Below are 13,880 nucleotides of genomic sequence, written 5' to 3' on the forward strand. Positions count from 1 at the left end.
TCCATTGTGAACACTATCCTGTGTCCTACATAACCCTGTGGTCATTGGCAACAATTTCTTTGTGCCACAATAACCAGCTGTGGAAATCTGCTTTTGGAGATTTTTGCACCCCTGACTTTGCAGACATTGGTTTTGTGGTAAGTCTGCATTAAAATGCATTGTGTTGTTTCTTCTCTTCATGATTTATGTTAACCTAACCCCTTACCACATGACATTTATTTTAGTTTTTCTGTCAATGTGCATTTATTTATTTATCTGTGTTTTGTTTTTCATCTGTCACTTATTTTATGCATTCTATTTTGGAGAAACAACCAACGTGCAAAGAAATTAGTCATAACAACTTCTAAATGAGCTTCTCACTAATGCTTTGATAGACATTATTTATTAAATGATCGGGTCTATTGTCTGAGTAGTTCACACACTTTCAAATGTATACTACTGTTGTGCCACCTGCTGTCTAAATGTCATTTAGTCTCTGATGCTTCTTTTCATTCACAATAGGGAAGAAGATTTGAGGATGACATGACTAACGCAGCTGAAAGTTTAGATCCTGTTACCCCATGGTCTGCTGGGGAGAGAGCTAGACTTGTCCTCTGCCAAAGTCCATTAATGCAGCTTAATTCTCCATAGCCAGTAGCATCACAACGCTTTGGAGGGAAATGTATTGTACAAGAAGGAAGCGACTTCAGCTGAGCCGGGTCCTGTTTCTTCTCTCTGGGGTTTTTCTCTGTACCCTCTACCAGCTGACCATCAGCGCCAGACTGTACAAGCCTTTGCCAATGCCTCAGATTGGAGAGGACTTTGGAGAAGGTTCAACAGGGGGGGTTGAGGAGGCTACAGTAGAGACTCGGGGGCTGGAGGAACCTCTCACTGCAACACGTGAATTAGAGCCCACAGATCAAACAACACCAGGGATGCATGGTGTACATCATTCAGATACAACTTCAGATTTTAAAGCATCCACCCCCACTGAATCTCCACCATCACCAACTACAAACCGGACTATTGTGCGTTGCATCTACGTGGCCCCTGAGCCTCCACTGGAGACACCCACGCCCACACCAGCTCCTTCTGTGACCACCATCACTCCAGCTTCTCCTGGTGAAGCTCCACATATAAAGGGTGAATACCCTGAAGATATTTTCTCTATTGAAGACCGTAGACAAGGCTGGGTGATCCTCCACATTTTTGGGATGATGTACATGTTCATTTCACTTGCAATTGTGTGTGATGAGTTCTTTGTTCCTGCACTGGGGGTAATAACAGACAAGTTAGCCATCTCTCAAGATGTAGCAGGAGCCACCTTTATGGCTGCTGGAGGTTCTGCTCCTGAGCTTTTCACCTCCTTGATAGGAGTCTTCATCGCTCACAGCAATGTGGGTATTGGCACAATTGTTGGTTCAGCAGTTTTCAACATTTTGTTTGTGATTGGAATGTGTGCTTTGTTTTCACGGGAGGTACTACATCTAACCTGGTGGCCACTTTTCAGAGATGTATCCTTCTACATACTTGGCCTAATCTTACTCATCATCTTCTTCTTGGATAATGTCATAATGTGGTGGGAGAGCATGATGCTGGTGGCCTGTTACACTCTCTATGTAATTTTCATGAAGTTCAACGTGCAAATAGAGCGGACCATTAAGACTCTACTGCTCAAAAACAAGAACATTGTCAGAATTATTGCTGTGGAAAACCCTGAAAAGGTAAGCACTCCTGTGACCAAACATGACTCTATTCTTAAATCAGATTTTTTTTATGTCCTCAGTTTACACAATAATGAGTCTGTCATTAGGAATTTATATCACAGGGTGTTTTCTCAAATGTGGAAGAAACTCTGAAGAGTTACTAACAGTTTGCAGACATTGGCCTAAAGTTGCCTATGCTAGCATATTAGCATACTTATTTGTGGCAATGGTATGTAATTGAGAACAAAGCTATGGAGCTTTAAAGAACAATATATACAGTTATTGAAGATAAATGCTACAGCTCTGTAAAAACTGTAGCATCAACATATAATGTGGTTAACCCTGGTAAGTATGATTAAGGCTTAATTTACACAACGTAAAGGTACGGTATTTGTGTTCACTTTGGGTATTTGCCGGAGCTGTGTTCATAAGAAACATATTTTTATTACTTAATCTGTTAAAAATGCTATATCACATCATATATATTAAAACCATAGTGTTTTCTTTTAACAGGGTGAAGGATAATGTTACAAAATTATAATCCTATACACGACACACAGCTCCATCTCTTACAGACATGTAACCCTAACAAGACCTGCAGTGTGCAATGTGTGAAATAGCAATGTATAATATTATAGTATACAGTATATACTGATATTTAAGCTCTACCAAAATGAAATTAATTTTGTCTATCTCTACCAATGAACAATTTTCAGTAAAAAAAAATATTGTCGCATGCAGGCAAATGGGGACCCTGAATATAATGTCCATCCTGCTCCAGAGAACAAGAGTCAGTTAAAGGTAAAAAAAATCAAATAACCAACCAATATACAGCAAAAAGAAAGACATAGAAAGCAACATCCTCATAGACACTCACATTGTTCATATACATGTTATTCTACATATTATTAACCTTTCTACAGTCCCGTTCATCATAACATCATGTTAACAAGCCTCCCTTTATGTGCTGTTACATGTCAATGCACTTCTCAAGAAAAAATACTGACCTCCACTAGTGTATGATTGTTTAACATTGATGTGTCACTGTCTGTTATTGTGAGTAGCTATTTTGACTTTCATCTCTTTTCCCAGTTGAAGCCATCCCTTCAGCGAGGGGGAAGCTCAGCTTCTTTGCATAACAGCACCATGAGAAACACCATCTTCCAACTTATGATCCACACATTAGATCCTGTAGGAGAGGGTGAGTACCGTATCAGCACACAGATTGCACTAATGATTGATCATTGTCTGCCTCTTAAAGTGTTTTTGTAATGAGTGTCTAGGAACTACATCCTTCTCATAGTAAAATGGATTAGCAAAGTGTCCCAAATAAAGACAGCACTAAGTCCAGATTGATACTAAGCAGATAAATACGTACCTTGGTCTATGGAGGGATGCATGTGTAGGCCCACAGTGAAATATAAACACCATTTTTAGGACACACATCGCTGTGGTGTAACTATGATCCTTTGTTGGATGGGTAAACAATGTGGTAACAGACTGGTCCTGCACAGCTGAGTTAAAGCTCTGGTTTTCCCGAATAGGTTTTTCTGATATGTTAGTAAGGTTACTGCAGCTTTAAAATGCATCGTGCTATGGTGTTCACTGTTCACACTAGGATCATCTCACAGCTCTCTGTTTGCCTGAGGCAAGACCACGGTATGTATGTCTCAGTTTGTGTACCTGTGTGTCCCTGGCTCCTGGTTTGCTCGTCTGAAAGGCTTCCAGGCAGCAAACACTCCACTACTCCAGCACAATAATCAGCTTTTGAATGAGCCTATACAATCTGGATCACAGCTATCAGCCTGTATCAACCCACTTCAAAGCAACATTACAAATATCTTATTTAACTTACCTAGATAATGATGTGCTTCCGAAGTAAAAGACACAAAGATGATTTTGGTATTCAAATATGTGTATGCAATGAGCCCAGTTAAAATGGAAAACATCTTTAAAGAAAGTTAGAAATGCTTTCAATGTGACGGTTTGATACTGTGTACATGGTTATTTATATCAACCTCTGCTATAAATTATGCTTGCTTGAGGTGAGTGTATTCAATCTGAGACATTTGGTCAAAAGGAACAATTTGTCAATTGGAAACCAATCACTGTTTCTAATATGACAAAGAAGCAGTGAAATTCATGTACTGGTTTTGCAAAATCCTGTCTTGTACAATTTCTTTGAAAAGCTCTCTCTTCCTCTCATAACATAGCTCTTTGCTACAGTAAGGATTATAATACTGTTGTTGTTTTTGATGGTATACTGCCAGTATTTTGCTCTTTGCCTAACTCATGTAAGGCATAGGGATTGTCCTCCATATAACAGTGAAACTGAGATTATTGTAATTATTATCACACAACTGAGTAATTCATCACAGAATTCATAAGGTTGTTTGATGTTCTTAGAGAAATTTAAGGATAAGGCCGAGACACTGAATAATGTGGCTAGACGGACGGCAGAGAGCAAAACTCAAGACCAAATTGAAGGTAACATGGAAGGATGTAACGGTCACTGATCAGCTGTCTTTCAGTCAGTTTTTTAGATTCTGCTCTTTTTTAGAGTCTGAAAGCTGCTTATCACCAGGACTGCAAAAAAGCCTACAGCCAAAATGCTTTAGCATGTCAACACAGGTTCTGTGACAACAGAAATATTACATGTCTGTGATACAATATATGTAATATAATACATGATAACTTTATTCCAACCACACGGAAAATTTGTCTTTAGCATCATTTTATGCAGCTTTGCTAATTAATGTAGGTGGGTGACAAGTAAAATATTTTCAGATAGCTGAATGAGTAAAAGTAATTTTTTGGGATTCCTTTCGCAGATGGTAGAGGAAAAACTGAGCCGACCAAAGAGCCAGAGGCTGCCCCAGCCCCAGCAACGGAGAAGAAGGATCAACCAGAGGACAATAAGGTACTCTCCAACCATGTCCTGGTGGTTATCATAAAGCCCAGAAGTCATGTATGGAGCTACAACTTTAGGCAAAAGGCCTCTTAAGGCTTTTTGCTCCTTTTTTGTCTTTTTTTCTTCTCTGCTTCTACTGTTGTCCATAATGATTTCTTTCCCCAATACTTCAGGAGGATTTGCCAGCAGGAGATGATGGGTCAGGAGGCTCTGACAGTGATGAAGATGACAGCAATGAAGACAGCGATGAGTCCAGTGAAGAAGAAAATGATGATGAGGAGGAAGATGAAGATGAGGGGAAGAAAAAAGAAGAGGAGAAAGAAGATGAACCTCTGTCTTTAGATTGGCCTGACACACCATGTAAACAAGCCACCTACCTCTTCCTGCTACCCATAATCTTCCCTCTGTGGCTCACAGTTCCAGATGTACGCAACAAGGTAAGAACCAGACGTATCTTTGAGGTCAGCTGTGGTATCTTAAATGCCTCAACACTGTGTTTTGCTATTACATCACTTACTTTGTACAACAGAAATCGAGAAAATTCTTTGCGGTCACCTTCCTGGGCTCTATTCTGTGGATTGCTATCTTCTCCTACCTCATGGTGTGGTGGGCCCATCAGGTCAGTTACTGTAGTAACATTTAGACATGGAATTTGAATTATGTTTTCTGATTGTGCACACAGGGACAAAGCATTGTGATTTTTTTTTAAATTGAATTTAAATAATTTGATTAAAGATTGTGTCCTGAATCAGTCATGTTGACAAAAACTTAAAAGTTATTTTCCATTTAGCTTTTATCCACTTTCGAACTTGCCCTTGTAGGTGGGTGAGACCATCGGCATCTCAGAGGAGATTATGGGCCTTACTATCCTGGCTGCAGGGACATCCATCCCTGACCTTATTACCAGTGTGATAGTAGCACGTAAAGGCCTGGGGGACATGGCTGTGTCCAGCTCAGTGGGCAGTAACATCTTTGACATCACAGTGGGGTGAGCTCCAATAGTCTGATGTGTTACAATTGAAAAAGAATTGCTGATGAACACTCAGTTAATAAATTTCTGTGTTTCTTGCCCTGTCACTTTGTTTCTAAGTCTTCCAGTGCCATGGCTCCTGTACTCATCCTTCAACGGTTTTGCTCCAGTGGCCGTCAGCAGCAACGGGCTCTTCTGTACCATCGTGCTGCTCTTTATCATGCTCCTCTTTACCATCATCTCCATTGCATCCTGTAAGTGGAAGATGAATAAGTTGCTGGGTTCCACAATGTTCCTGCTCTACTTTATTTTCCTGGTGCTTAGCGTGATGCTGGAGGATCGCATCATTATCTGCCCAGTTTCCAGTATATGAATGTGTGAGCAGAAGCTACAGCAGGCATTCTCTTCACTTCACAGAAGCACAACTGTTTTATACATACATGTACAGATAACATGTGCATAGGTCTGGATATCTGTAGAAACTGTGCAGAAGGCTAGTTGCTCCGCATTGCTGCCAGTAAAATGTGTCCAGTATGTCAGCAACAATACACATTACATTTTCTAGAACTTGTTACACACTCACTTTAAGTAACAATGGCAGCTTTTACATACATTTTTAATACAAAAAGACGCAGAACTATTGACTAATATAGTGTAGCTAAGTGTATAAGCACGAACACACATTTTTATTATTATTAATAATAATAATAATAATTAATAATAATAATTTTTTTTAAATATTTTTTCACTGTTTACAATACAGCGTCTACAGAATGTAACTAGAAATCTAGAATGTGTGCACATTTTGGAAAATGTATGTGGTTTCTAAATGTGAATTTGTGTAATATTTAAGTACACACAACATTAACATTAAAGAGAACCTGAGCATTCTTGAACTCACTGTTCTTTCATGCATATCAGTTTTTATAAAAAGGTCAGGCATAGCAATAGCACTTTGGAAATAATCAAACTTGACTTCCTTAGAATAAATGTGTTTATTCATAAATGAAAGCAAACCATAGATCCAGCCAAAGAAGACATTTGATTTCTTTTTTATATAAAAATCATACAAATTAGTATCTGTGTTACAAATGAAAAATAATACTTCATAAACATTGTTTAAATTGACAAATTGTGTAAACAACATGTAAACATCAAATGTTTTGGTCATCAGTGTTTGTTTGTTTTCGTCCCAACTTACAAGGTGATTAAAATGCAAATTTACATACTGTGATATTGGTGTTTATTCCAAGCACACAGCCTTGTCTTATCCAGCATCGTATCATCATAATTTATTGTGGTGAAGTCCAGTAATAAGCTGTAGAGCGGCATCACATTACTACCATTCCAGGCAGGCTTTTGTCAGTTAAAAGTGAAAGACAATATTAACATAGTGAACCATCACACTCATTATTGGAAGTGATTTTGAATTAGGGCAGGTCAGAGCTGTTGTCTTAACGTAACACCTTTGACATTAACATATTAATATACCCAGTGCAAAGAAACGTGCACAATCATCGAAGAAATTTGAAATGCCTTTTTTTTTTGCTGTATGTCACATTAAATAGTGCACTGTTATCCAAATGTCTAAAACTGACATCTACACTATACAGTGAATACCTAAAGAAAATATACAAATACTACATATTTATAGATCCATTATTGTATAAATTAATTTCTCTATCAAAAAAAATGTGTTGATTAAACCAACAGAAAACATTTTGTTTTTATTCATCTACTATTAGTTTGATTGTACTGTTTTTAAGGAAATCTATCCTTTGTGGTCCCATATAACATAAATCCTTACATTAAAAAGGTATTGTTTAAAAAACTGTAAATAAATCTTAGTACTATTCCCTTTTGGGTTCTTTTGGTACATTGTACAAAAAAGGATAACGAATAAACATTGTGCATATACAAAAACATTGAGTACTCCCTTCATGATTTAGAAATATGTTTTATAATGGTACTGTTTTTTCTATGTTACTGTCTAGTTTAGTGTATTCAGGCATATGATCATGATCATGGTCCTGCTATGAGTACAGGGTGCAGATGAGGAGGAATTTCTTTGCTTTCATTCACTGCATGTAATGAAAATATCAACAGTGCAGTAAGTCCTGCAGCTGCCAAATAAAAAGCCATTTAAGCGTATGCTGCTGGGCCACAGCATTACATAAATGAGAATGAATGGCAAGCTCATCTTGTCAAAGTGTTTTGTAAAAACTCAAATGTCTAAAAGCAAGGACTGATTATACACACACTCAACAGCAGTCATGACAAGGTCACCAGGACCACTTGTGAATTTCAACAACGTGATCATACACTTACTTTTACATACTTACTCACAGCTTCAACTGAAACAGTTGTCCACAGTTGTACTGTGGACTGTATAATAACTGTACAAACATTAATAATTATATGGAAAATACAGTGGATTTTCTAATTATTTACAAACACAAGTTCGTCACTCCAGGCCTCTCACCTCTAACAGTATACAAGAAATGCATGGCAGTTGCTTTATATTAAGTGTCATTTTCACATTGTGCTTAAGAGCTCTGTGCTCCATTCAGGTGAGCTGGTCCTGAGTCTGAGGAGCAGACCGACAAAACAGTAACAGGGAACGTGAAGGAAAAATATAATGGGGCAAAAGAAGAGAACTAGTTTACAGACTTGGTTCCCCAAAAGTCCTCCTGCACTCCATGACCCCTGCTCCGGGGGGTCGGTCACAGTTGTGTGTCAGTTTAACCTGGTTGGGGGTGAGGCGATCATATGCCAACTTGTACTCCCGGTCAAAAGCATCTGCAAAGAGTTAATGGTCAGTTAACAATGTGGACATAATATGGTGTAGCACGTATTTTATAACGTAAGAAAATAACAGTTTTAGCATCTGTATAAAAAGTAAAAGTACTTGTCTACAGCCATGATAGCATAACATGTTTTGTGAGGCTGTATTTAAGTGCAGTGGTAAATGCTAATGTCAGCATGCTAACAGGCCCACAAGGTCAATACTAAAATGCTGACATTTAATTATCAGGTATAATGTTTAACCTGGTAAACCATCTTAGTTTAGCATGTTACCAAGCTAATATTTGTTAATTGCGCACTAAACACAAAGTACAGCTGAGGCTGACGGGAATGTCATTAGTTTTGCAGGTATTTGGTCTAAACACCAAGTACTGGACAAATTGAAATTTTGACCTGATGATGGAGTTAGAGTCAGGTGATCACAAAAGTGGTCACGATTCATCCTAAGTGGAAAATAAATTTCTGTACATAATTTTGTAACAATCCATCTGGTACATATTATTTTTCACAGGATAAATGAAAACTTTGACCTGCTGGTGGCACTAGAGGAAAAGTCAGTAGGATTCATCCTCTGGGCACAATGGCTATCTGTGCCAAATTTCATGCGATCCATAAAACAGTTGCTGAGATATTTCAGTCTGGACCAAAGTGGTGGACCGAGTGACAGACAAACAGCAACATGTCTAAAAACAGGATATCATGCTTTTGGACTTACTGATATTAATGTTGTTCTTTCCCAAAGCCACAAGAGCAAGGAATAATAAATCTCGGTATAGGCTCCTTTTTGAGAGAAAAAAGAAAAACAATTAGACTTTCCATTCATCTCATCTTTCACACACGGCTTTACACTAAACTCTTTATCTTCTCACCTCTGTCTTTTAAAACCCAGCTCTGGCCCCAACAGCTGGATGATCTGGCTCATGGGCTGATAGACATCACTCTTCTTAATGCTCCTCACAAAACCCTGCAGTAGCTCCACAGTGAAGAGCTGGCCCTCTTCACACAGCCCAGAGCGAACCAAGGAGTTTGCACCTGCAAAGAACAAGAGATAAAAGTCACCCTGATCAAAGGCCCATTCATCTCCATCAGTCAAACTCAATTTTGAAACTATAGCACTGATAATAACGACATGACTAAGTCTGACTAGTCCTGAACTGAATTATGCATGATTTTCTAGTTACTTCATATGCATTATTTAATTTACATGTAAATATCTGACATTGATCAAACTTGCTAACAGAATAATTTTCTAAAAATAATTTCAAAAAACATGTTATACTTCAATCTGTTAAAGTTAATACTTTAGTGACTTACAATGTGTGTTCCACAGGACATAGCAGGGTTGAACTTTGTCTTTGTGTAACTTCAGGTTGTCCCACATAATCCTCACAAGCACTTGCTTACTATCCTCGGATGAAACGCTCTGAGGAGTCTGTAAGGGGTAAAACGATTGAAAGATGAATCCCTTACTTTGTATGTTACAGCCATTACAGGTAGAATTTTAATGTTATTATATCTGTAAAAGTATTTAGTTTTTCATTTGACCAAAATAAATAAAGAGACAGTGAAAATTGGTATGGTCGATGTGCTGACTTTATGCAGCACTCTGTTTTGTCCTTTTTTTTAAACTACCACTAGGAGTCACCAAAGTTGGATTTTTTTATACCATACATATAGAAGGTTTGAAGGCATAGTTTGACATTTTGGGAAAAACGCTAATTTGCTTTCTTGCCGAAAATGAGATGAGAAGGTCAATACCACTCTCTCTGGCTTCATACAGCTATGAGTGTGATATCCATATCCACATCTAACTAATGGCAACAAAGTAAAAAAAGAGTATTTTCCAAAAGAGAAAACTATTTCTTTAAAATGATGGCTTTATGGTTAATGGGTCAATCTACACACGCAACTATTTGTGGGTGAGCTTGACAGACACCTGTATGTTTACCTGGTCTCCATGGCTACAGTGCTGGGAGGCCAGGATAAGAGCCGGCAGGTTACTCGGCAGCTCAAGCCTTCTGAAGTACCACACGAGGTTCCAGAAGACGATGGGGTGTTGGTCGACAACACACGGGGAGGAGATGGCCTGGTCGCCCTCATTTACAAGCAGGCTCTCCAGTTCCTTCCACAGAACCAGAGGGCTCAGGTAGGGCACCGTCACCGGAGCCAGCCCAGCACTCCCGCTGCTCCCCTGCTTCTGGGGGGTAGCTGCAGATGACTGAGCTGCACAGTCTGCTGCAGACATTTTGGCCTCTGGATTGAGAGTCGGCAACGTGACCTCCTCATTAACAGGATTACTTTCCACAGAAGACCTGAGGGAAGACACAGAGTGGATCTGTTTAAAGAGGCCACAGGGATAAAAAAGATTTTGTGTCTGAGTGTGTGTGCACCTGTGTGTGACTTTTCTAGAGAAAAAAAAGCCAGCTAGCCACTATAACAATAGACAATCTAGTATTAGAGATCAAAGACATTAAACCTCATATTTTCAGTGAATTCAGTGTAAAATGATGGACACACCTGATTAATTGTTAAAAGCTTTTCTGTATTTTATGTGCATTTATACTGTGTAAATACTGGTCTGTGTAAAGGGAGCATTTACCTGCTGAGTGGTCTCAGGTCTTTGATTTCCACATTGAGGAAAGGCAGGAAGGCTGTGCCGCAGAAGGGACAAGTGCTGTTGAGGTTGGAGTCGTTTGCTGTCCAGCCAGCCATGATCTCCTCATCATACACCAGACAGTCACACGTCTTACAAAGTGAACAGCTGGACATCAACACCTACAACAAAAAGCAGCAGAGTGTAAGACTCAATCATGACAATCTGTGTCAGTCTACAGAGGAGTGATTGATAAGATAGTTTTATATAAGAGCAATTTACCTCTATGGTGTAATTGGGAGCGGGTTGGAATCGGCTGGTGTCGGGGGAGGAATCTGGAGTGTGAGGGGTTTTAGAAGCAAGTGCCAAACCACCTGGATACAATGGAGGATTATACAATTAGGCTATACATATCTGCATTTAATTGTGCAAAAGTGGAAAAACAAAATGAAGCAGCGAATCATTTTTCAAAGTGTACAATCAGTGGACTTTTTTTTTTTTTTTTGCTGTGCAGGTTTAGCCAATCTGTGTTTCACATTGGTGTGTCTGGGAGTGGGCATACATCACGTGTTTATGTTTAGCATAGGGCCTGTGGCTGGGTGTAGAGCAGCCTACACACTGAATCAGCCCTCCCGCCTGCTGGCCTAGTTTCGCAGAGAGCACCCGGCGCTCTCCATTACAAAGCCCTGCTCTTACTCTAAATTTAGATCATCAAGATGTGTTTTGCAGGGAACCAATACAACGCTGCAGTTAAAACAGCAATTTAACAAGCGTGGCTGTAAGCCGTGACTTTTTAACATCGGAGATCGAGGCTGCCAACTATTTTAACAAAATGTGGATTGTGTTGTTTGCTTTAAGCAACAAAAAAAAAAATCTTTATTATTTAATTATTATTAATTATTCCAGCAATATTTGTTATACGGACTGAGGATGTGCAACAAACCAGAGAAGGAGTTGTGTCTGAACACTCTATTGGGGGTGCTGGGGCTGCCCAGGTTGGTATGACCCACAACCGGGCTCCTCCTGAGTCGGGAAACACTGCCGTGCTGGGGGGAGGTAAAGCCATCTGGATCCAGACAGGAGTCATGATCAAGCAGCGAGGAGCAGTCTGCCTCTCCTGAGGTCAGCGAGGATACACTAATCTGGTCACAGTTTGCATCCTGCAGTACAAGGGGAAGAAAAACATCATCATGGAGGTAGTTTTCTCAGCAGTTAAATTGGGAATATTAGTTAGCAGAAATGCACCACCTACCTGTGTTAATGAAGTCTGGGAGGACAGACGAGAGTAGAAACGGCTAGCCTTCTCAGCCACGCCCTTCCCTGCTGATATGACGCTACTCTTGAAGATGTCCAGAGTTGGCGTGAACAGTGAGTCCATGGAGAATGATGAGGAGGAGGGAGAAGGTGATGAGGGTGACACCAAGGAGGAAGGCCTCTCCCTGTTTTTGGTACAGACAGCCAGAGGAAGAGAGGGGCGATGACCTGCGAATTCTCTTTGATTCCGACAGTGGGTTTTTGTGTGTTGGAGCAGGGCCGTGGAGAGTGTGAAATGGAGACGATGCTAAGGCTGCTCAGAGGGCTGTTTCCATTATTCATGTACATCTCAATCTCTTCAGCGAGGTCGCGGCGGGCTGTGTTTGTGCCACTGTTCTCCCGGTCACACTCTTGTACCGCATCTGTCGCCATCAGTGACAGGGGATCAAACCCCCTCTCAACACCCGTTCTCCTCACAGTCCCATCACTGCAGCTGACACTCCTCTCTAAAGACACACCTGGCCTCTCCACTGCACCGCTGCAGCAGATACTTCTCTCCACCAAAGGTTTCTGTTTATCAGTCTCTGTCTCCTCTTCTTCTACCTCGTGCAGTCTGTCACCAGCTAGGTAATGCTGCTTTGTTGAGCCAAGGTGAGGGACAGTGAGTCTTAGACTTCCTTGTCCACCAGACAAGTCCAGAGATTTTGGCCTCTCTTTCTTTGGCAGAACTCCACACAGAATGGTGTCACTAGATGGTCTGGAAACCAACCTGTTGCCATTGCCTGTGACAAAAACATATGTGGCAAAAACATTCAGTACCCACACGGTAAGACTGAGATCTGTAGCTTTTATACACAATCATAATGGCTTTTTGAGAATCTTCTTTGTAAATAAAACTTACCTGTACTGACATCTGTGGGTTTATAGCTTCTAGTAGAAGGAGAGATGCCGCAGATTGGAACCTCTGTCTCAGGTGCTGGAGATTTTAATGACACCCAATCGTTAAGGAGATAGATCAAAATCTCTAAAATCAGCTGTAACAGTGGGATAAAAAAAGAGTAGAACTGGCAGCTGGTGGGTCTTTCAGGGACAGCTGTTAATCTTAAAATATGTCTGTCTTGTATTCCAAAAATCAAGTAAGCAATTAAGTCACTGATGAAATACTCACACCAATTAGTAAGGACTATTTAACACTAAAGCTGGAACAGTGATTGCATCAGACACGGCATGTTGTTATTAGCAACTAAATTCAAGACAAATCCTGTCATGCAAACAATCACCTGCTTACATAACACAATCATCCGTCAACAGAATCTGTTTCTCAAAAACATCTAAATATAACAGCAAATGGACGAGGGGAGAGTACAGAACACCCACACTTGATACCCCAGCTTTTAAAGAGAGAGCGTTCATTTTGCTGCAAGTAAGCAGTGATTCACTCCTGCAGAAAGGGTAGCTAAAGTGTCAGAGATTAGAGATAGAAGCTAGTCAATAACTCACTGGACTGCCTCTGGCCTTTGTCTTCCACCGATAGTGTGTTGTCACTCTCTCTGCTGCACATCCTCTCCTCCTCTTTGGATAGTGAATCATAGCCCTGGTCTGACTGTCCACCTGAAAAAGATAAGAGGCTTTACTCTTCTGAAAAACAGCGAGTTATTTAGT

General features: G+C 40.1%; 2 protein-coding genes across 3 annotated transcripts in view; one reads left to right on the forward strand and one right to left on the reverse strand.

The window, feature by feature from the left end:
• On the forward strand, positions 1 to 6,790 carry slc24a1 (solute carrier family 24 member 1). 2 transcript variants are annotated; one of them, XM_039809885.1, is made up of 9 exons: positions 1 to 137; positions 502 to 1,703; positions 2,427 to 2,486; positions 2,778 to 2,886; positions 4,517 to 4,605; positions 4,770 to 5,033; positions 5,126 to 5,215; positions 5,418 to 5,584; positions 5,687 to 6,790. In XM_039809885.1, the coding sequence occupies exons 2-9, from the start codon at positions 660 to 662 to the stop codon at positions 5,937 to 5,939; spliced, it is 2,076 nt and encodes a 691-aa protein (XP_039665819.1). In that variant the 5' UTR covers positions 1 to 137; positions 502 to 659; the 3' UTR covers positions 5,940 to 6,790. The 2 variants fall into 2 exon arrangements, with proteins under 2 accessions (XP_039665819.1, XP_039665820.1); XM_039809886.1 differs by lacking the exon at positions 2,427 to 2,486.
• Positions 6,547 to 13,880, reverse strand: part of dennd4a (DENN/MADD domain containing 4A) — a 27,396-nt gene continuing 20,062 nt past the window's right edge. The window contains 12 exon segments of the mRNA XM_039809884.1: positions 6,547 to 8,365; positions 9,087 to 9,151; positions 9,241 to 9,403; positions 9,686 to 9,803; positions 10,320 to 10,683; positions 10,971 to 11,146; positions 11,247 to 11,338; positions 11,908 to 12,124; positions 12,217 to 12,443; positions 12,446 to 13,000; positions 13,120 to 13,194; positions 13,719 to 13,829. Of these exon segments, the coding sequence (XP_039665818.1) occupies positions 8,229 to 8,365; positions 9,087 to 9,151; positions 9,241 to 9,403; positions 9,686 to 9,803; positions 10,320 to 10,683; positions 10,971 to 11,146; positions 11,247 to 11,338; positions 11,908 to 12,124; positions 12,217 to 12,443; positions 12,446 to 13,000; positions 13,120 to 13,194; positions 13,719 to 13,829 (2,300 nt within the window). The 3' untranslated portion in view covers positions 6,547 to 8,228.

Source organism: Perca fluviatilis, chromosome 8 (assembly GCF_010015445.1).
Source record: "Perca fluviatilis chromosome 8, GENO_Pfluv_1.0, whole genome shotgun sequence".
In the NCBI taxonomy this organism is placed as follows: Eukaryota; Metazoa; Chordata; class Actinopteri; order Perciformes; family Percidae; genus Perca; species Perca fluviatilis.

Excerpts from the sequence above, each read along its gene's own strand:
- slc24a1 (XM_039809885.1), top strand. The coding sequence starts at position 660 with ATGTATTGTACAAGAAGGAAGCGACTTCAGCTGAGCCGGGTCCTGTTT. Across the intron at positions 5,216-5,417 it reads TGGTGTGGTGGGCCCATCAG|GTGGGTGAGACCATCGGCAT; the intron begins GTCAGTTACTGT and ends TTGCCCTTGTAG. Across the intron at positions 5,585-5,686 it reads ATCTTTGACATCACAGTGGG|TCTTCCAGTGCCATGGCTCC; the intron begins GTGAGCTCCAAT and ends TTTGTTTCTAAG.